Consider the following 23594-nt stretch of genomic DNA (forward strand, 5'->3'; position numbering starts at 1 on the left):
ATTTTGTTGTTTTCCGTCATCATTTTCCTTGTGCAATAAATTCCCCTGATGATACATATTGCGCTAATGTGCATATTAAACTTTTTGGCTTGTGTGCATGAGGCTAGGTTTTCAACTGCAATAAGCGTCTAACCATAAAACGTGTGTTAAATGGTACATTTGAGGTTCTTCAACAAAAAACAAATCGATAATGCAAATAGCAAAAGCAGAAATTGACAACTTATTTCCTACATCCTGCAATTATTTCTGAATCAGTGATATATTCAGGTGACATTTAAAATGCACTGTGTTTTCATTCCTCTGTGGGAGCCATGCAGCTGCATATAAAAGTACAAATGATGTTGATTTGTAGAGTTCAATTAATTTAATTTAGCCCCTGCAGCAAACACACATTAAAATAACCATTTAAATGCCAATGCACGGTTACATTTTATTTCAGGAACTTAAAAAATTGAAAATAAATTAATAAAAGTGAATGTGACCCACAACAGTAAGGACATCATTTAACCTTCAAAGTCTCCGAACTTCATTATCTCATTAGGGCTTAATGGACTCAGGCAGGTCATGAGGATTCGTCAGCTGAGGATAAATTCTCTGACTCCTCAGACCTTGTGGTAACACAAACATGGACTCTCCTCTGAGCAACTGTGTCTCTGAGGATCTGAAGAAGAAGCTAAATAATGTTCTCAAAGCAGGTTAGGTTCTAATAGATCATCGAAGTGATACTAGCTGGAAGTTTCCATGCACTCTTTAAATGTCACTAAGAAATTGAGTGGAGCTGTGGAGGTCATGACAAGATCTGGATGACAGAGACAAAAAAAATCAGATAAAACTGCAGGTCTGCTGAGCAGGAGGGCAAAAAGTGCAATCCCTGCACAGGAAGGTTTATCAGACACAGACGCTGTAATACAGCATTGTAGAGTCCACATGGAAGAGTCAACAGGAGGAAAGCTTGACTGCAAACTCATAGAAGTCAGAGTTGTTTGGAAACAAGTGCTGTGGGCAGATGGAGTTAGAGTCGAGCTCACGCTCACTGAAGGTAAATTTGAAACCAAAATTTAGCAACATTTGATGAAGAGATCTATCCCTCTTGGTGCTGTCAATTAAATAATACAGGGTATTTTAGAAAGACTCAATAAGGTCCTGCTGGAGGAACAAGCTCCCATTATTTAAACACAAGTGTCACCTAGTGATAGAAAGGTGAAACTGCAACACTGTCTTTTCTAGACTGGTATTTTCAAATCTGGTTCAAACACTGATATAATGACTTGGACTCTAACAGGACTTGAACCTGAACATGGATTTATTTTCAGTGTAGATGATGGAGGAGCTGGGTTACATGTGTCTGCAGCTGAGAAACAGTTTTTGAGCCCCACTTTGCTGAAACACACTTAGGTCCAGTAAATGTACCTGCATGATGTTTTGTACAGCAATGAAACAGGACCCAACACTCAAAGTCATTATACTAAATCAGTATTTAATATACTTTAAATCATAATGTGATTATCTGGGGTTAGGGTTCCCAATCAGCACTCAGGCCTGTAACGTCATAAAATGAGAGACCAATCAAATATTACCTGTCAAATTATACATATATTATAATTTACTATTTCAATGAAAGCACATCTATAAAAAAAACTATAATTAAATGCACAAATTAACCGGCTCTGCAATAGCTGATCAATAAATATGATGGCAAAGGAGCAGGTACCTGGGGAGCAACACGTGGGATCTGTAGAGCTCGCCTCACCACCTGAGTTAAGAACTTTAAATATAAACTTTGTTACAGAAACATTGGTGTGATCAACAACACTGATTTGAATAATAAATGAGTTTAGAATGGTTGCACTTGCAAAATATTGTTGATATATTCTACATAACCACTATCCACAAATACACAGCAACAGTAAGTGGTCCCTTGGTTCTATTTAACTTTAAAACTGGTCTGGATGGGGCTGATATGTCCTGGACACAGTACAGTTACAGTTGACATTATGACTGAAGTGGAAAACTGAGTTTGAATAATTTTGTTTTTTTATCATTTTAGGATTTTCTTCATAGAGCCGAATAACAAACCTAATAGACGTGTCACAGGTTCAGGCGTTGCCTTGTTGAGTTAATACATCATCCTTTAGGTCAATCTGACCAGTTACAGAACTTTTATCTGACCGAAAAGTAGAATCAATACAGTGCAATGTGTTATTTTAGATAGATTACTTTATTCATCCCCAAAGGGAAATTAGGTAATTTTACATAAAACACTGGTATAAAGCCAGATTATCTGTACATAATATATATAATTTTAGAGACCATATAGAGGTCACATTTTTATTTACTGAATTATTTATTTATCAATATGGGATCCAGAGGCACAATTGCTCAGTATATGTGTGCAGTAGTTATATTCTAATCACCATTGGATTTTTCAGCAAATGAGCATCAATAACTAAATATACAAGCAGAACTGAGAGAAATAATCAATATTTTGCTCTGTCACATGTGGCGTCTGTTTAACTTCTGTCTCTACAGGGATCCCTCACTGGTGGCCCAACATCTTTTTCCTGTTGAAAGGGTTTTTCCTCACTATAGTTGCAGGTTAAGGGCAGAGGATGTTGCACCAGGTTAATATGTGAATATAGGCTATACAAATAAAATGTGTTGACTGTTTGGCAGGATTATTGACAATGCAATGAATGCCCTTTGTGTTATGTTTGTGAAGGCGAAAGACAACTTTACTCTCTTAACTAACTTTCATAAAGGCATCAGGCACATAATGTCCACATTAAATAAAAACAGTTAATATGCATCAAAATGTCTCTGATTTCAATGTTTATTAAAGTTAGATCCACATTCATTTAGGAACTTCAAATACAAAAAGTGCATCTGCAATGCATAACTTTTGCCTCTATTAGGATCACTAACTCCCTCCTCTAATCTCCCAGCATGCATCTTAATCCAACTGTGACTGAGACTCTCTCAACTGATCCTCCAAGTACAATATGTTCCAAACAGACAGAGGTGGATCCATCCCATCATTTTAGACGTGAGGCCCAGGCGCCAGAAGATGGAGCCATTTTCCACCAAATGGCCCCAACCTCCCCCCCTCCTCAGTGCTCCAGAGGCATCGACCTCAGGCGTGGAGGCTGCAGGGAGGTGTAAGGACGTTACATGCAGTTTGCCTCCCACTGGGATCTTTTGTCTGGGTGCTTGGAGGCAGCTTGGGCTCACTGGCCCCATTTGCGCCATATGCCACGAAAGGCCTTGCTGTCACATCAGATGAGGACCTCTGTGTGATGGCATAACTGACCGTGCGGCCTTTAAGTGCACATTTACAGTCATTGCACACCATTCATCGCTTTTTAAATGCAGTTTAAAAGGGCGGCTGCGACAAGGTTAAGAAAAGAAGAGTACAACCAGTTTTTTTACTGTACTGTTACAGCATTTACTCATAATGTAATGTAAAGGATGTTCTTTTTATGATAAATACATATATTATGAATGCCTTTAAAGCAGATTCTAATCACAAATAATGCATCTTGTCTTTCACAGTTTCGTCTGCATTACACGTTGATTTTATACTTTTCATTAAAGCATTTTCTATATTAAAACTCCTCATGAATGGTCAGATTGCTGAGTTGAGGCACGAGTGAACAGCTAGAAATCTTATCTTGGAAATAAGATTTATTATTATTATTATTATTATAACAGCCTTTGCATATCTTTGACCTGGGATTCTGCTGCCTGCCATTGACACAATATTAATTAAATGTACAGTTTTATGTTTTGCTGTAAACCACATCATCTATCATGTAGAAATTTCAGTCGGCCCAAACAGGAGCCCTTAAAATGTGTCAATTAACCCCAACAATTTTAAATTTACTGGCTAGGAGTGCATTCATATTTGTGGGCAGACGATAAAAAGCACTCATCATAACTATAAACCTTTTCACTTCAGATCTGTGTCATTGAATAGTTCAAGAGTAATCTGAACATATCTCCCCAAGATCTGCACACATGCATTGTGCAGCATCACAACATAAGCAACACATTTTCTGGCAAAGCGTTCGCCATCGTTTTCGGTCTGCTGTTTCTACAAGTATACAACATTGTATTCAATCTATGGGATGACTGAGGCCTTGCTGTCTCCTACCATCACACTGATTTTCTGTATGAATGGCTCATTTTTCCTCTGTGATTCAGCCACAACAACGATGGTTCAAATGAAGCTTATAATTTAATTAAACTTATAATAAGGACAATCAAGTTAATTAAGAACGTATTATCATATTTGGCCCACAGAATACAGACAGGTTTCACCATCAGCACATCAGTTATTCAATCCAACACGGAGACCATCACCATCAGCACAGAGTTAATAACTTCATTCATTTACTAGCCATTAGTCGCACGATTGTTTACATGCAGATTGTTTAATGTAGCAAACAAAGCAATTAGCTTGAGAGGCTATTCGAAGACACATACGGTGGCTAACTAGCCTGCTAGCTACAACGCTAGTTTTCCAGATCAACTGACGTATGTTCCCTCTCGTGCTGTTTATATGTGTCAGTTGATGAAATCGTTAAAATGTTGACAGGTGAGATATTTGCTTCGGAAGCTTTTGTGTGAGCTGCCGGAATCCAGAGGAAACCCAGTTAGCATCATTAGCAGTGTTAATACGGGACAGAAATCTGACACGCTAATGTCAGGCTCGGGTAAAGCTAGCGTCCACAGCACGCACCCCGGGAATAATCACTCAAAATACGAGTAAGCGTGGCTGGTCATCAGCTACAAGTCCCCGTTAACGCTGAGATGTCTCCCGGTAAGTGGATTAACACAAAGTGCTCGGAGCCGAGTTAGCTGACGCCTGCTAAGCTAACAGAGCTAGCTAGCGCACCACCGACTCGTTAGCCCAGAATTCGGTTGACGGATGCGGAGCCCGAACAGGCGTGAGGTGAACTCCGGTGTGCCGCAGTTTGTTTGCAGGAGATCGGATCACTTTGAGGGGAACCACACGCAGGGACGCGCACTTTTCCGCTGTCTCGAGTCAAATCCTCAAAATGGGGTCTGCTAACGTACGTCTCCGCCATTTTGTGACAGGTTTTTCATTGTGCAAAGGGGTACGTGTAATGGTTGAATGTAACCCCATCAAGAAGATATCCGCCTGGCAGTTGGAGGGAGAAGGGATCTGGAGTAATTTTCAACCATCCCGGGAGATTAGAGTCTGAGGTGGTCAGCAGGGGACAGGGGCGGCGAGACATCATGTGTAAAAGTTCCCACCAACAAATCACTCTAAAATAGAATCATCTGCAGTGATCATTTGTGGAAAAAAAGCCAAAACTCTGACATCTAACAATCCAAATAGATTATTTAAAGGAACGTTACAACAGTATGAGATTATGCATTTTGAAATGACATATTTATTTATTGATATTCCATCAAAATAAACAACATTGCAGCTCCCATCTGTCAAATTAAGCCACATCAAGTGTAATATAATATAATATGAGTTGTACAGGGGTGGAAATACTAAAATCCTCTAATGCAATGTTGATCAGTCTGACATGACACACAAAGATGTCATAAATGATTTAAATGAGTCACAACAAATACATTTTGGACAAAATATGGAAGTTATAATGCATAAGGTCATCAATGAAAGAATATTATCGCAGAAATGTGAATGAATGTCAAAATGTACTCAGTGTTCCTGTAAACACTTGTGGATTAGTTTGCTAGATTGTACATAAAATATAATAATAATGAGGCACATTGCCTTCAGTTAAATTATTTCAGAAACATGTGCATAAATGTCCAAATATATGTCGTGTCAAACACTGGTTTATTCATCTGCCGTCATAAAATTTGAGATAAAATATGAAAGTCATTTGGATTACAGCCATCAATGCTAAAAGTGTTTTTTTCATTAATATTAATAAGTGTGAAAATGTACTCAATGTAGCTGCAAACACTTTGGCACTTTAGTCTGCTCATATAATATTTTGGATGAAATATAAAAGTCATTAGGCATATGGCCGTCAATGCAAGAAAAAATAAATTCAGACCCGTGCATCGATGTCAAAATAATTTAGATGTAGTTGCAAACACTTTGGCGCAAGTTCAAAAGAATATGGCTATCAATGTAAGACAATTATATTTAGAAATCTGAATGAATGTCAGAGTTTTTCCAACGTAACTGTAAACACTTTGGTGCATTATACTGTAGATGTTAATCACAAAGAGCTGATGGCCGCCAGTCGACAATAATTACTGGTTTTTACAGATGTTCTCATGTTGTATGATTGGGAATTTAAAAAAATTATATGTATTACTTTCTGCAGTGGCTGCAACTGGGATTATTTTTCCTTCATTATGAACTTGTAACAAAGTGACTATAGTTTGGAATGGTCAATATCAGTGAGGTAAGAGCCCAATTTTCAATGCAGCTTTAAATTTCCTCAGGGTTCATGTCAGCCTGTAAAATAATGTTTTTTTTCCACTAAATAGACATGTCCTCCATTGCATGGCCTTTTTTTTGGGTGGGGGGGTTAACAAGAAGGCTATGTTAATTAGTGTTATCCCCTCCCCCCACGGGACATTCTGCCAGTACCTCCTGACCCGTTTTCCAAACACAGAGGCGAGTTGTCAGACGGTCCCTAAAAAAGAAAACAGTCTCTATTGTTCCAACACCCGCTGCGCTCTGGACTGCTGCGGTGCCGCCGGTGGCCGCAGAGGGCGCTGCACGCATGGCAGGCCGGGCTGCGCGGCCTCCACATCTTTTTGTCTGAGAACTGGATCCTCCGCCGCTCCACAGTGTGCGCGATAGCCTCGGAGCCGCGTCCGCAACACACTGTCAAACCAGTCCGAACGAAAACCACCGCGACCGAAAGCATTAATTCACCACCGTCCGTCATGGCGTTCCTCGTCTGCCGGTAAATCGCTCGTATTTGCGACTGCTCGCTGGAACTTAGTCCGGGCTTGAATCGGGCTGGCTCTCTGTGTGCATCAGTCTTTATTAGCGAGCTGCCGCTCTTCTTGCTATCAGCTATTTCTTTAACTTTTTAAACACTCAGCTTCGCGAATGACTGAGCGCCGGCGGAGTATGGGATCCTTGGTGTCTTAAGAAGCGACTGAAGTGGGCTTTAACCGTTTTTGCATGCAAAAACAATGGCAAATTCGACGGGGAAAAATCTACTAGATCAGCGGAGAAAAGGACAGGCTTTCCTGGACGAGCTGCGGCAATTCCACCAGAGCAGAGGGTGAGCTCGGGGTTGTCTTTATTCCCCAGAAATATAACTTTAAATCCTAATCGCCCGCCACTGCGAGCGAGCCAAAGCTGTTATTTCAACATATGTGCGTGTATTTCTTGTGTTTTCCACGCAGATCGCCGTTCAAGAAGATTCCTATCGTGGGTGGGAAAGAGCTGGACCTGAATGCTCTCTATGTCAGAGTCGTCTCTTTAGGTGGATTTGCTAAGGTGAGTGGGAACTAAAAGTGGGTTTTTTCTCCACACTCCGCCGTCCGTGGACTCCTCGGTGGACCGCTCCACAACTCCGTGTGTGCAACCCGGGGCAAGTGGAGCCCTCCGGGAAGGAACACGTTAGTGGCTCGGTGTTGGCCTTGTGCTAGTTTGCCGTGTATCTCTATGCAATGTGGTGGCTTGTGTTGTTGTGCGGTTTGAATCGGGAGTCTCGACCGCCTCGCAGCCAGAGTGCAGTTGGAGCGACTCAAAATTAGCGGGCACGTTTAACATCGATTATCGGCACGGAGCCCGGCCTCGGAAAACACCGCACGGCACACGGCGCGTCGCCCCGGGCTTTTACCGGCAGTTTGCAGCCAGAGGGGGGGAAGCTTGGCTTTTTCTTTCTCGCCATAGCCATCTTTCTTCGGCTTCATGGCTGATCTCAAAATGTAGGCCTCACAGGCCCGTGTAGTGAACACAGTAAACGGCAACCAAAACCATACTCTCACACCAAGCGCTCGCCCCAAGCCCAAGCGTTTTTCCCACGGACACACTTTGTTAAGAGTTTAGCCTCGTTAGCATTTCACGCCAAAATGAAAAAGTGAAGTTAGCCTGTTAGCTTTGGTGCTAACTCCCCTCAACTGTAACGATTGTATCTTAAAGGCAGCTGTGCTCAACTGATGTATCTAATGTACATATGTTCGCTTAATAAACACGCTAGCGGCTAATTAAATGCTATTTGGCTGAATTGCCGGGCGGTGCAGTTTCGCCACATTTGGCATTTTTAAATGTTTCCAGCAGTTTGAGAAAGTTATTGATTGGTGATATTGTCTCGATGAGGGGGGAGAGCCTGTAGCAGAACAGATGGTTGCAGTGTAACCGCTCTTTTTTTGTGTGTTGCCGGTGTTTTGTTTATTTTCTCTTGCTCCCCCTGTAACACACTCATTTCCTCCTTCCAGGTCTCGGACAAAAACCAATGGATTGAACTCGGAGAAGAGTTTAACTTCCCCAGGAGTTGTTCCAACGCTGCATTCGCTTTAAAACAGTACTACCTTCGGTAAGTAGCGCGGCCACGCAGCTCCCATCCTCCCAGGTACCATGTGGGAAGTGTTTACAAATGTGAAGATGCAGCAGGACCCAGGCTCTCGCTCTCTTCTGCTAGTGAGCTGCACTAGTACAATAATGTTGCAGGCAATGCAAGGTCTTTATTGTGTATATTTGCCACAGATTGGCAGCTATAAACTCACTTATCTCTGCCACATTAAATGAGCACTTTGCTCTGTCTGTTTTAACAGAAACTTGTGGCCAAATGTCTCCGATATTTTTTCTAATCTGAAACATAGTTTTGCAGAACACAGCCATGGAGTGACTTTTGTCAGTAATGGCTCTCAACTATAAACTGCTGCTGTTTATTCCTCTCTGTGCTGCAGCCACAGGGCGTTTGGGTTTGATATAGAGCTAATGATTGAGATCTGGGTGTTGTAACGAGTTTTTTGCGTGCAGCTTCCAAATGTAAATGCAGTCAGCTGCCAGTGATGGGAGCCTGGTGCACACACAGCTCTCCCCAACAGCTGGCATTTGTGGTTTCACTGTTGCGGCTCTCCCCACGCTCCCCCTTTTCTTCCCGCGCCACCTCGTGCAACGATTGCACCCATCAGCAGCACCTGCCTGCAGGGGATTACACCTCTGTAGCAGAGAAATGCTCGTAGCCGCTCGTACCCTCTTATAGATAGTTGAGGGCCAACTGCAGGTCACTGGTTTATAACGCAAGCAGAGCCTAATTATGTGTGCATTTATACCAAGTTTGCCCTTCATGGAAGGCAGGTGCTCACAAGCTGCAAGCGTAGCAGCCAATTTGATTACTACCAGTACACATCTCACGAGACCTGTAGCTCCTCAAAAGTTCACATGTAACCATCAGTGCTGATGGCAGAGGAGAAACACCTCAGGCACATGTGGGCTTGCATTGCAGTTCTAATGAACTTATTGCATTTGTGTTCTCTGATTTACCCAGAAAATACTATTATCCTATTATATATTTAGTGTAAATGACTGACTACATTAGAAAGCATTTTTTAGACATCTGCCAGGATGATAGAGGCTTGTACTTGTTGAAGCTCCTCTGGAACAAAGGTGTTTTTTATGATCCGATTAATGAGGGAACCTACCCTCATAGGCTCCATGAAACACAACACTCAGAGGTATGTTTCTGTCTTTGTTTAACCGGCTTAGTTTTTGAGTGTGCATCAAGTGCTTGTCGCAGAAAGTCAACAGACTGAGCTTCTAAAAGATTTGTTCTTAGGAGGACACAATTAGGCCAACTAATGTTTCCATTATCTTGTGTAAGACAGCAGTTTATAAATACCAGCAGGATGATACCTTGTTGGGCAAATGACAAAATGTGGCAGAAAATCATGTAGAGCCATTAACATCATGTCTGCTGGAGATTTTTTCTTTTTAAATATTCACCAGTGTTACTTAGAGCAGCTAAGTGATTTTTGACTCTTACCTTTTTAAAAAAAACTTGGGGAAGGTGGGTGAGCAGAGGAGGCCTGACATGCTGAATATCGCACTTGTCTCGCAGCAGCCTTCGGAGCTGCTGTGAAAAGTTTATCTAAGGCAGCTCGGTGCAGTGGATGTCAGCGGTCTTGCCTTGAACAAGGCTGATAATAAGAGGCTATTCTCGCCTCCTCCATGCTGCCTTTTTTTTTTTGCTGACATGAGCGTGTGCGATAGAGAAATTAATTGTTTGGGTTTTGTTTCCTCTCTTTGTGACCGGTTTTGTCGTGCAAAATTGGACAAGCTATGTCATCGCTGTGGGTGGAATTTGTTTGACCAAGTTTGCACTCATCCAGCAAGTTCAGGGGTCACAGCCAGTTACACAGTAGATATGTACTCACTCTGGAGTTAGTTCATATTCAGTGTCCCTCTCAAGGACACTTAGGCTGGATGGAAGTTTGCTGATATCAGTTGTTAATCCTGACCACCTTTAACCACTGGCTGCTCATGAATTTCAAGCTTAAGATTTTATTATGAATGTGATGACAACTACAATCATTTTGAGGTTTCTGTTATAGGAAATGATGAAATATCTTTCAGTATATGTGGCTTTAAACAAGCCCAATTTTAAGTTGTCACTATAAGTACCAATTCCGGATGCTCTTTTCCTACTCAAGTGAAAAAAAAATGAGTAGGCAGGTAGGAATGAAGGATGTCCAGCTGCTGCAGGGATCACACTTGTGACTTTTCTGTCACTGGATGGTCTGTTGACCAGGTTTCCCCTGTCTGAATGAATAGGATGTTCATGATGTGGCTCTCCGCGGTCAGCACTTCCCACTCAGAGCAGTGTAATGAGCAGCACTGGGGTTCAGAGCCAGATCCTGCTGCCGTCTATTTGATATCTGAATGTCACTCGGTAATAAGTGAGCGATGTCGACGTTTTTCTTTCAAGCTAGTTTTCAACTTGTTGAAGTGCTGCTTTGACATCGCTCCTACCAGTGGTGCTGATTTCAGGTCAGCTTTGGGGGCGGAAAGGATTCACACTCTGGTTCAAAGCAGTGGCATCAAATCACACTGACACACTAGGAAAGAAGCTGTGTTTTCAGTTCACTTCATGAGGTTGAAGGAAATTATTGATCAGTGGGACATACAGTAAGATGTTGTCCAACAGACACAAGTGTTCTGATAAAGCAGGGCCTCCACAGACCATGGAAAAGTTTGATATTAAGAGCATTTTAGGCAGTTTTGGAAAATACCTGAACAACATAGGTTATATTGTAAATATTACAGTAGAGCAACCAACATCTTTAATGGCTTATACATAGTGTGTATCCGAAGCCGACCCTTTTGCCCCAGATCTATTCCTGTGACTGCGGAGAACCTTTTGCACACTTCCATAATTTGACATACATTTGTGTTCCACATCTGTGCGCTCTGCAGTCAGTTTCACTGTGTTGCGTTAGCGTTACTAAAGGCTGCCTCCCCTTTCCTGTGCTTACACCGATATGGATGCGTCTATAACAATTCACATCTCCATGGTTTTCCTCGTCCATTTCACATGAATTGGAGATGGTTTGCGAAAAGCTCTCAACCCTCGTGGGGAAACAGAGTCCAGATTTTTTTTCTTTCAAAGAAAAGAGTCCAGTTCATCTAGGCACTCACTTGCTGTAATTTGAGAATTAATGAAAGTTGTTTGGAAATAAGGCCTCTGGTGTAGCTACAGCCTGACTTAACTTTGACTTCTTTTTCTAGACTACAGTGTGTTCTACACAGAAGCCAAGTCAGGTGACAGATACCCTGGTTCAACCTTTGTTTGCCCTCTGCTCTGCATCCCCATTGGGAGGAAATCAGGCCCAGGAGGCACTGTCATCTAGGAACCGCTCACTAAATGCTTCTGTGTTAGCTTAAATGCTCAAGTCATCGATTGTTTTATCTCCATGAGGTTTTTACACATGGTTGGAATTGTGTAATAGAAAAAATTGAAAGTTTTTTGCCTTAAATGGGGGGGGGGGGGGCTGTTGTTTGGAGATAACCATGTCATGTTTCCATTTGTTGTGAGGAATACTACCTTTTTATGTTTATAACAAACTTTGAACTGATGCGTACAAGTGGAATCTATTGAAGATATTAAAAGGTACATCAGATTTCTTGCTGTATTATGAGCAAGTTACCCTTGTAGCTCAGCTAGCAAGGAAAGTTTTTTTTCCACAGTCATTAAATATAAAGAAACCTGCTTTTGACAATTTTTGTCTCTGCTGAATCAACCGCTGCCAAGTAATCTTTCTTATTTGGAGGTCAACCTTCTCCTTCCATAACAGCGTAATGATTAAACCACACTCCCACTACCATTTGCAGTGTGAAGCAGGTGCAACCACTGACAGATTTGATGATATCAGAAATGTTTCGCATTTCAATATTAACTCTCTGTCCTCCTCGGACTAGTTAACCAAGTGTCTTCCACTGTCATTGTGACTCCACTGCTAGGGTAAAAAGTTTCATGACCCCAGCAATTAGACTGTTGTTGTGTGACTTTGGCCGTGTCTTTCTCCAAGCGTGAAGGGATCATGAACCTATCACCTAACAACTGGGTTATAATTGTCTTGGTTATAGTGAAAGATATTTGATTGGAACTAAAATGTCTTAAAAATTTGGAATAATTCAAATATGTTTGGCCTAGAAATCTCCTGTGGCCCTTTCTGCTTGGAGAAACTCTTGATTTAACTACTGAGGCTGTAGAAAAATAGAAATGCCTCACATAGGGAACCCATCAAGAGCATGTCTGACGCAAAGGCATGTCTCATATTTATATTTTTTATAAAGACCTAGACAAAGTTTGGAACACCCCAAAGAAATTACAGGTATTGAAAAGTACTTGAAGGCCTCTAACTCTGAATAAATCTAATCGTCCAAGGTCATAAATTAAGATAATGTCGTTAAAGCTGAATGTCAAAACATCAGATTTGGTCTCTTAAATTAAAAGTTCCCAATTTTTACAAAAAGCGGAAAGAAAATATTGCACAGACACATTTCACTAAGCCCTTCTGCTCGGAGAGTGTTAATTTTCAAACCTGGTTATGCCATTATTCCAGTTACCATCATGCTTTTTGGTTCTGTTCTACTTCTTGTGAGAGGCAATATATTCTTCTGCTCCTCTGGAACATCTGGATAAAGTGGCCTTTGATCTGGTTTGCATTAGCTGAGTTATTATTCCCCCGCCTCGTCCTAGCTGCTGCTTGGACTTAGAGATGCTCAGTTATGGAGAGAGAAAACGCTGTGCGGACGAGTGTCTGTTCCTGCTTTTCAATCGCATAATGAGAGACTTTGAGGTCCCATGCTAAAGACAGAGAGCTTTCCATCTCTTTTTTGGTTTTTAAGCAGGTCTAGATGCTGAAACGCCAAATCCATGGAAAAATGAATACAGCTTGTGTTCATAAACTGTCTCTAAATGAGCCGTCAAAAATTCCATGAGGTTGTGGTGTGATAATTAAGGCTTGCAAGCTACAAGACAGATAGTAATATAAGAGACTAGTATTTCTACTATTCTCTGAATTCTCCCAGCAATTCAGTCAAAATTTGTTTATTTAGCTGATATGCCAACAGGAAATGGCATGTTCTTGCTAGAGTACCAGAGAGAAGTGTGAGAGATAAGATGCAAAACTATATTGAGATTAGATTAGACTTTGGGAGGACCACAAATATCTTATAAATAAAACATGCGAAAAGTCAAATATGGAACCATTAACAAAATAAGATCTGTGCAGCAAACACCTGAATGCTCTTAAGACTTGGTGTTTTTAGCCAGTCTGTAATTTGACCTTCCCTCCAGCATTGTTGGCCACCAATGACCAATGGCCTGACCTCCTTCACTCAGTCTACTTGCTAATAAGCAGATGGACACATCTGCCTTGTATGCTAGAATCGTACCACTTTATCAGATATATTTAAAATGTTTGCTCTGGGTGTTGTACCTTTTTATTCATAACATGTACTTATGTTTCTAGTACTAGAGAGCTAGGAGAAACCCGTGGGTTGATTTTATATGCATTGTATCCACTTGATGCAGAAAATCACTTGTTTGGTTTATTGTGGTATCACCTGCAGTGAACCATTTATGAAACATGTCATTTTCACCACTGTCCCCTTATAACATTCATCACTTTGAAAAGTTAAAGTAAAACTAAATTCATAATTGTTATGCTAAATGTAGGAAAATGAAAGTACTATTAAAATTCTTTTTAGGACTGTCATAAATAAAAGACCTACACCATTCCCAGGCCTGTCATAATGCATATTAAAAATGTTATAATTGTCTGTCTCATAGAAGCGAAAGCTTAAGTCATTACGGGATAACCCGAGCCAGATAACTGGTGCAGTAACTCACTTTAATGTTAGTAATACTATGCAGAGAAAAATGTGATAACAGAAAGCTAGAAGAGTGAGAATGAAAGAATGTTCAGGGGAACCGTGATTAACGCTGGTTGTCATCCAAGACTGGAGGTGAGACTTAAACTGTCCGTTTTAATATCTGCCAACAGTTGCATTCTAGCTAACCTTAGCATCATGGGCTGGAATGTTAACTGCTGCTTGGCAGGTGACAGTTTCAGACACTCCTGGACTCCGTCTTCTTGTAGACTTGTCTCTCTCTTATTGCGTACTTTAAAAACATGGACGTAATCACAATTATCCAGCTTCCAACACATGTATGATATTATTGAAGCTGCCCTGCTGACTCTTCGAACCGTTCGAGAGGTTATAGAGAGGATCTGTAAAGCCCTCACATTACCAAATAATCTGGGCTGAACATCAACACTGACCAACATCCCAGACCAGATTTCTCTTCCGACTGTCCGAAGGGGGTGAATCAGGAACACATCGGCCCAAAATCTCGTGTAGTGAGCCTGACGCAAGGGAAATGGTGAAATCTAGAAAATAAATAGCAGCTGCAGGTGGATGGGATCAGCATCTCATACATTTCAATGGAGCACTGAGGGACAGGATTAATGTTTGGGGTGAAAGGGAATCAAATTCAACACTTGCAGCCAAAAAATAAGTGGCGCCTTTTCCTGCATTCAATAACACAAAACGCATAGAGCCGAGGTAGAATGCACTTGAGTGGTCATCAGGAATATTTCCAAAGAGATGGTGCACTTTCACACTGGAAAAGCAGCTATGCATAACTCTTTCAAAGGAAAGCATGTTTTTCAGTAAAAGACGGTCGCCAACCCTTGCTGTTAATTTCCAGAAAGATGCAAAGCTTTGGTTTATGAAAGCAAACATTTGAATTGATGCGAAACATTTCCTAATGCAAAAGCTGTCTCGAGGAAATGTGCACAGCCACTTCTGTGTCGTGGAGATAAACCAACCTGATAACTGAAATAGAGATGTTAACAATCATGCATTTGTTTTACCGGACCGGTTAAAAAAACTCTCGCGTATCCAGAATTGTATCCAAAATAAAATGTCAGTCACCTTACTCTCTTTTTTAAATTACCATGCAGCCACTTGAAGTGTGTTTTTAGCTGTAATGAAATGAACTATTGCAGTATGTTCGCAATTGGCTCGGCTGTGAATACACTTTCCTTTGGATTATTGACAAAGCAAACCACCCACAGCCTGTGTTGGACGTTAAATCCAAGGAAACATCTCTGATTGGCAGTGGGTGTATGTTCATGTCTGCGTCCACGTCCAGCAGGGGGCAATCGACTCCCACACACTTAACACATTGAGGGCATTTGGGCAGTCCGGCAGCTGAGAGTAACTAAAGCCAGTGTCTGCACTGGTGTCATCCAGATGACTGTTAATAACACTCATATCAGTTCTCATGCTTTGCTTGTTTCCCACTCCTTGTGCAGCGTTAAGATGGAAAACATCCCTCACTATAAGTGATGCACACGTTTCCCTCAAAATGTCGTTAAACAATGAAATCCCAGTGGTTTCTGTAATCGCATGCCACTCGAGGAGGAGGGGGATGATGTTCCTCTCATCGTGCATGTATGAAAAAGGAAGTGCTGCAGTAGACCCCCCCTCTCCTTCCCATGCCTCCACCCGAGCCTTTTTTTCTCTTGCTCGTGCCCAGACAGCGGTTGATGACGCTGCAGTTGGGACGGCGGCATATCTCTCCCGCGCTCTCACTCTCCTCCTCACTCTACAAATGAAGGCAGAGTGTATTTATAGTCCAGCGTGTCACCCGGCAGCCAGCGGACGGGGGATTACCTTGGCCGTGATGAACAAGCGGGGCCTCATTCAGAAACAGCCGCTCGCTCTGTGACTCGCGGCCACACATGCTGGGTTCACCACACTTTCACTGCTGAGGTATTTTGCTGCATGAGTGTGTGTGTGTGTGTTTGTTTGGCTGGAAGATTACCCCGCATCACAATTGGGTGTTAATGAAATCCAAGAAAGCCTGACAGTTGGCAGTTGCATGCTGATAAACGATCTTTTTCCCCAAGTTGGATGCAAGCGCCTCCAAAATATGAGGTAAGGGTTTGAGCTAAAGTTGAATCGCTAGTTAGATGTTGGAACACAGTTATTTGTGTTGCAGCCAGTTCATTTGTTTTCACTTTCCACTACTCAGATGAGAGGTGGTGTCTAGTTTTGGGCAATGTCTTTTAAACTGGCATATGATGTACAGTGAATCATCATGATGCTTGACTGAAAATCATGACTGGCTGCCATCCCAACCCGGCTGGTGTAATTCAAATAATACGAGTAGTTTGAACCAACTTTTGGTCCTGTTGCTCTTCCCTGGTTAGCCAAAATTCAAAATGGATATTCAACCTGATATTTATTGATTTAAGGTTTTTAGGCAACTTATCCTCTGAAACATGGAGCTATAAAGATTAATCAGTTCTTTCACAACCACATAAACAGCATGAATCACACAGATTTTTCAAGTTTGAAACCTTCTCTGGTTTTTCTTATATTTCACATCTCACACAGTCGGTGCTGGAGATGAAATGGTTTCTGGCTTCACATTATACTGTGTATGCAATGTTCAATATTTGAATTACCATGGTGATTTGGTTGATACTGTAACAGCATGACTGCTGCTAGTGCTTTGGTCACAGCTAGCAAATGCTAGTAAGTGCATTTATACCTGCATCTTGGGAAGTTTACATTGTTTATAAAAACATCTTTGTGTAAAAGCTAAAGCCTTTCTTCTTCAATGTAGACGCTGCACATTTGATATGGTGCAAAATCTTTGTATTGATGATAATTATAATATTTGAATACAAATATTGGTGAAATTACTCCAGTTTAGATCAGTTCAGACCATTTTCAGCACTTCCCAGGATCATAATGGTCACTTTAATGGTGATGCATCATTTCTCACCCCATTTAATTTCATCAGCCTTCCATCACCCAGTCTCCTCTTTCTTCACTGGATCTTGCTTGGCTGAACAGTGTTGAGTTTTTGAAAAAAAAAAAACACAGGCTTGACAAAATCTCGTTACTGACTCGAACCATAAAACAAATTCTAAACCAGCAGTGCCAGGTGAAAGCTCTGGTAGCGATCACATTTTATTTCGGAACTAATCCCTTGAACTGTGTAATTTACAGAGTAATAAAATGGTGGTCTCTCACCATTGACTTTTACGCTTGTGTACACAGAGTTCCCGAGTGGATTCATTTTTTTATCTTAGATTAATGTTGACATGCCATTTCTCCACTTAAGTGCTTGTCGCTGTGTTGTTTCTGTACTTCTCAGAGCAGTCGTACTGTATGGAAGAGTTCTTTCCCTCTGATTGTCTTATCTCACCCCCCGCTCACTTGTTCATCTGTGTATGATCTCTAGTTTGACTTAAACATCTTTCTCTTTAGCCTGATTCATCCCAGCAATGTCAGCCTGTCGCTCCACAGATTAACGTTGTGAATCATTAGCATCGAAACGTGTGTATCTTTGACACACAGGTGTTGTCGTACAGTAGATCCCTCACAAATGAAACAACTTCCACTGTCATGTTGTAATTATAGTGAGTTTTGTGGTTTCAGCGTGTCGTCTCCTCGACAATACGTGCAGGTGTGGGGCCTTTGTGATACAGCATGCTGCAGTGAGGGTGATTGATTTCACCAGTTTTCTTTAACAGCTGAAAGCTCCGACTCTTGTTCAATGTTTCTCTGCATGACCTTGACAGCAGGTTATAGTTTTCCCTCAATCTGGGTGGGAAAAGCAAACATTGTTTTACATAGCGTTTGTTCAGCTTTGTAGAATCAGAAAGGATTTTTTATTTTGCTATTGCAGATGTTAAGGATGAAATGCAGATAAAGAGAAGTAAAATGTCAACGGTTGAAAACGCACATCCTGTGTCACGGTTATTTTAAGTGTTGTTCATGTTCGTTTCTCGACAGTTTAACATATTGTTGCTTAATTTTCTGGGGATTTTTTTTCTCATCCCTTTATAATCATAGCAGTCATTTCTTGTATTCATGTATAAGTTCTTTAACCTGATGATTACATTACAAAATATGACACCAGCATGAAATGGCTCGAAAAAGTAACACAAGCATAGAATAAAACTATAAGTCAAAAGTTGTATTCTTTATTAGTCCATCAAGATTTTTGGATAAAATTCATATATTCACATATTGCAAATTCTAAAGGATTTCAAAATGTACACATTGAGACTGTCAGTTTGTTTGCACACAGTATCATAGAGATGAAGAATGCTGCCTCGTCCCTTGTGCTCATCATAAAATGCGCCTGCATAAATTCAAGACACAAATCAAAATAGGTCACTCAAGTCTTTGAAAGAAAGTGGAGCACAAATTCATAGCAAAATTCATTCCAAGCAAGTTTTGGCTCATTGTCTTTTTATTTTTCCTCCCCTTACAGATACTTGGAGAAGTATGAGAAAGTCCACCACTTCGGCGAGGACGACGAAGAAGCGCAGCCGGGGAATCCCAAAAATTTTCTTCCAATCGGTGCAATTCCCAACTCTTATAACTACCAGCAACACGTTGTATCAGGTAGGCAGAGACGCCCTCACTGCGGGTACTGGTTCACTCTCTGTTTCTGTCCCGGTCTTGGATTCAGTTTCTGTTTGTGGTTTTCTGTCTCACTCCATTTCAGTTTTTCAAATTCATCCTGTCCCTCTGGTTCTTTCTGTCCGCCCCTTGGCCAACTCAAACACTTCAGTAAATGTGATTACAGCAAAGCATGGCTTCATCAGAGCTGTGTTAGATTCATGGGAAACCGATCAGCCCGCAGGTCAAGCTTATGCATAGAAACAAGCCTTAACAGCTTTTTGTTTTAAGGATTTTTTTTGTTGGTTTAATTTATTTGATATGAGTATGATTAAGGAAAGAATTCGGGCTGTGTGCTAGCTTTGTGGCTAACTACTTTAGTGACAGATAAAGTGCCAGCATTTGTTTGGAAGTGGCTGTCAGCTCTCTACTGAGAGAGGCGGGGAGAGGATGAAAGTGCTTTGTTCATTTACTCAGAACCGTCTGAGTGACTGTCTCGGATCAATGTAAAACTTTGTCGCTACTAAAGCAGACACAGCTCAAACAACTTCTGTCAGGCTTACACAAAAAGAGAAATGAGGGGGGCATCTTCCCGAGAATCACATCACAGTCTTGTTATCACAATCATGACCCACAGTGTAGTGTTGAAAATATCCAGACTCAAACCAGCCTCTGGGTTATTTACACCATTTAACCAAACAATATTACATTAGAGACACTAGCAGAGGCATCAGTGTATTAAATCCCCCTTTGTCCACAGCTTTGAATGGCACTATGTCCATATCTAGATAGAATGTGTCTCCTCATGTCACTTTCTATTGTTAGCATCTTTTATCATAATGTTTTATTTCCACTGACTGCTTTAATGTGTTTTGTCATTGATGACTGTTTGTAGTTGTGGGACCTTGTGAGATCCAGATGAGCAGTATTTTAAAGGAAACATTTGAAATATTTTCTTCTGGTGCGTCATTTTTAAACATGGATAGATTTGTCGTACTCCCTTAGAGGTGCGACCCTTGCTTGACCTAGTGTACGTGTAGTACAGTAAGTATTTGGTATCAGGTGTACGTCTGTCATGTATGCTTGGCAGATTTATTTTAATTTACATTACACGTATGTCAGCGACAGGTCACACATATTAAAGTTGAATTCCATGTGAGTCACGCTGCAATTTGACTCATCACTAGCAAATGTTTTATTCACCTACTCGCTCTCACAGATTTGAAGTGAATGGAAGGCAAAGGGTTGTCACTGATACATTTGCGTATGTGGGACCCGGCCATAGCTCAATGTTATTGCAGCTTACGTGAACTGCATCAGACAGGGGTCAAGTCCAGACTCTAATAACGGAGTAGAGTGCCTGTCATGGTTGAGTTGGGCTCGTTGGGTTTCCCCTAAAAGTCTGATCGGTTCAGACAGAAAGTTGTTTTGCGAGTTGCACTGAACCACCACCACCACACTCCCGACGTCATTTAGGCACCAGCTCCTTATCCATCACAATGAATTGTTGTTCAAATTCAGCATACCTGAGTGACCCCCACGACTTTAGATCCATCTATTGAAATTATCATGGTATGTGCATATCCTGTATTAATGTGGTGAAAATATTTTTAATAGATGCCTGATAACTTTCTCAGAACTTTCTTATTAAGTCACATTACTAAATAGATGTGTTTAAAATGTAGAAGTCCTCAGCGAAATGAAATTGAAAACTTCTGGACATCTATTCCAAAGAAGTGTGAAGACAACAATTAGCAATTTTACTGGTGGCTGCTTTACTTATTCATGGAAGATTATTTTATAACTGTAAGTATGTGGGATACACTCCTGAGTGTGTGTCTCCTTGTCCCTGTCGCGCTTCAAACAAACTGACATCACATTGATTTAGTTGTTAATCGATGATGTGGGATCATGAATCTGGATCGCTCCGGTAACTGTAACCTTGATGTCCTGACTGTGCTGAGCAAGAAAGTGTATTTCTCTCAAAATGTCATTTCTTCCTCTAGCCAGTTAATGATGGGCTGAGGTAAATCACATGACCACTGTGTCATCTCCAAATGAAGCATTCTGATGTGGAGTCTCCCCTGAAAAGTGAGGGGATAACTTTATTTAAACCATTGGTAACTTTATTTTTGCTTCAAAGTTAACTTCTTCTGCCTGACTTGTTTTCCAAGTTGCCACACAATCTCCATGGAGAGTTTTATTCATAACAACATGACGCAGGTATTCTTGAACTTTAACACCAAACATCTGAACATCCCAACGGCCTCGAAGAGGCTTTCGATTATCTCTGCTTCAGTGATTCTTGGTTTTCACATGAATCTCGCAAAGTACAGAGGCAAAGAAAGAAACTCTCTGTGTTTTCATTTCACAACCCAAGCAGAAGACCCTCTGCTACAGCTTAACTCTCTGCTGTTTGTCCTCTTCATCAGCCTCCTCATTGTATTGAACATTTATCACTTTTCTTTCTGTGACTCATGTAACTCAGTCATCACCTTTCAGTTTTTAAACCAAGGCTCTGAAGAATGCTGTAGTTGTTGTGGCCTTTTTTCTCCTCTCTTTCAAGTTGCTTCTATGCAGCTAATCATTGACGAATAATATTTTTTCCAAACCTTAACGTGCTCCTGCTTTCACGATGAAAGAGCAGCCTCTGAGTAACCACGTCGTATTTCAAAGTAAATGATTTTGTGCGGCGGTCCAAGGCCACTCTCTTGTCTGTGTTGTCGGATTGTGCTCACACGCAGTAAATGCGAGATGTCCATTAGCCTCACAGTGTTGTGGAGCTGACCGCTGAGCTTCTCTCAGAGGTAATTGACTGTCCTGACAGCAGTTATTGATGAAGGGAAGAAGGAAGCACTTGTTTTTTTTCCCTCCTCCACCTGAGTTTAGATCAGAGCCTCCAGCCCTGTAGTCGCACGCTCGTTTCTCTGGCAATCAGCCCGCTGCCTGCTGAGCTGTTTGACTCCGACACATGTCCGTGGTGGGAACAGACGCACAACAAACAGTGGTGAATCTAGTCTGTGGCTTGTATAAGGATTTTTTCTCCTTCACCATTCAGGCATTTGGGTTTTTGCAGGCGTGCAAACATTAAAGCTGCTTTAATCAATATGAATATTAAGAGTGGATCACACGGCATCTTGAATTTGGCAGGTGTTGCTTGTCTGTATTAAATTGTCTGTATTTAAATAGCCACTCTAGTCTTGATGAGCACTCGGAGCACATTATAGTACAGTTTTGTTATTCACACACAGTCGGTACTAGTGTCTGGGGTAATTTGGAGTTCAGTGTCTTGCCCGAGGACACTTCGGCACACATAATAGAGCAGCCTGGGATCAAACCACTGACCTTGTGGTTAGTGCACGACCCGCCTTACCTCCTGAGTCATCGAAGCATGAGTTGATTATGTGTTGTTCAATTAATCAAGGGAGAATTTTGTACTAGTGTTCACCAGGGGACCGGATATACACCTTCAGATAAATACAAATATTGCTGCTCTAAATACACGACTGTTTACCAAAAGAATAAGTGTTGTATTCAAAGCTTGTTTTCACTGTCCCCAAGTGGACAAAAAATGTTACTGTAGGTTTACAACCAAATTGTAATGTAAGCAGAAGTTTTCTTTTACTTCAAAAAAATCATAATTAAATACTCAATTAAAATTGTGCACAACTTGTCAGTGTTCAGGAGGAAAACAATAGAAATGACTTCAAACCCAGTTTCTGTCCTGCAGCCTCTACAGGAACATATACATGGATGCTGATATCGCTGAAGTGAGCTAATAGTGCTTAGTGGTCTGTTACATGACATTAAATGGGAAGTCTGTCTGTTCTCAAGTCTCTGAATTTTAAACGGTAATACAGCGGGACAGCAAGGTTGAGGTTGTTTTATGTTGGCTTGGCAGGTTCAGTGATCTCTAATTATTTGAGGCCACCTTTAGAAATCTTACACTGCTCATAAAACCTGCTCTGTCATATCACGGCATGTTGCACATTTGTCCTCTGCACCTCTGAATGGTGGCGCCTCGCTGAAGGATGAGCGCAGACTTGCAGGTTTTGACTGGAGCCGTTGCTGCTACAATGGCCAACTCTGTTGAATTACATTTTCAGCATGGAAATCAAATTCACTCAGTGGGACTCCTCTCTTTTTTATGATTGGTTTCCAGAGGCAGCATTTTCCAAAAACCCTGCACCAAATTGAAATGTCCCCTGTACGGAAAAGTGACGCTTGTGCACAGAAAATGATTGATAGCAGCAAATCGAACTGTAGCACACCGAGGTATTGTGGGTATTCGTTGACACAATGGCTGCACTTTCACAGACTGGATTATCTGTCACTTAGAGCTGCTGAATAATAACACAAACAACCCTTTAGTATTTAGGATTAGGCGTCTTTTAATTATAAAAAGCCAATCATGGGGGGACAACTGAGACGCTGACAAACACGATTATAAGTTCCTGAACATTCAACAACAACAAAAGCCTGTTTGGTTGAAACTCACTTGAAGGAGAAATCTGAGTTCAAGGGGCTGAAGGTCTGCAGAGGCAGGACTGACAGAACTGGGATTTCCCTCTTTTTCTGCACCTCTGTTCTGTGGCTGATTCACGTGTTTTCAAATCCAAACTCACCTGCAGTGTCTTGCTGTTTCTCCTCTGACACACAGTATCACGTCTGT

At 41.3% G+C, this 23594-nt stretch overlaps 1 protein-coding gene across 2 annotated transcripts in view; it reads left to right on the forward strand.

The window, feature by feature from the left end:
• The first annotated feature begins 4639 nt into the window (after positions 1–4639).
• The window catches only part of arid2 (AT-rich interactive domain 2), a 35388-nt gene continuing 16433 nt past the window's right edge, over positions 4640–23594 (forward strand). Inside the window, exons 1-5 of one of the 2 annotated variants that reach the window (XM_020107195.2) lie at positions 4640–4819; positions 7071–7256; positions 7381–7474; positions 8419–8516; positions 18792–18925. In XM_020107195.2, the coding sequence (XP_019962754.1) occupies positions 7165–7256; positions 7381–7474; positions 8419–8516; positions 18792–18925 (418 nt within the window). In that variant the 5' untranslated portion in view covers positions 4640–4819; positions 7071–7164. Of the gene's footprint in view, positions 4820–6743; positions 7257–7380; positions 7475–8418; positions 8517–18791; positions 18926–23594 lie in introns of those variants that run through there. The other variant, XM_020107194.2, reaches the window with a different exon arrangement.

Source organism: Paralichthys olivaceus, chromosome 23, assembly GCF_024713975.1.
Source record: "Paralichthys olivaceus isolate ysfri-2021 chromosome 23, ASM2471397v2, whole genome shotgun sequence".
NCBI lineage: Eukaryota > Metazoa > Chordata > Actinopteri > Pleuronectiformes > Paralichthyidae > Paralichthys > Paralichthys olivaceus.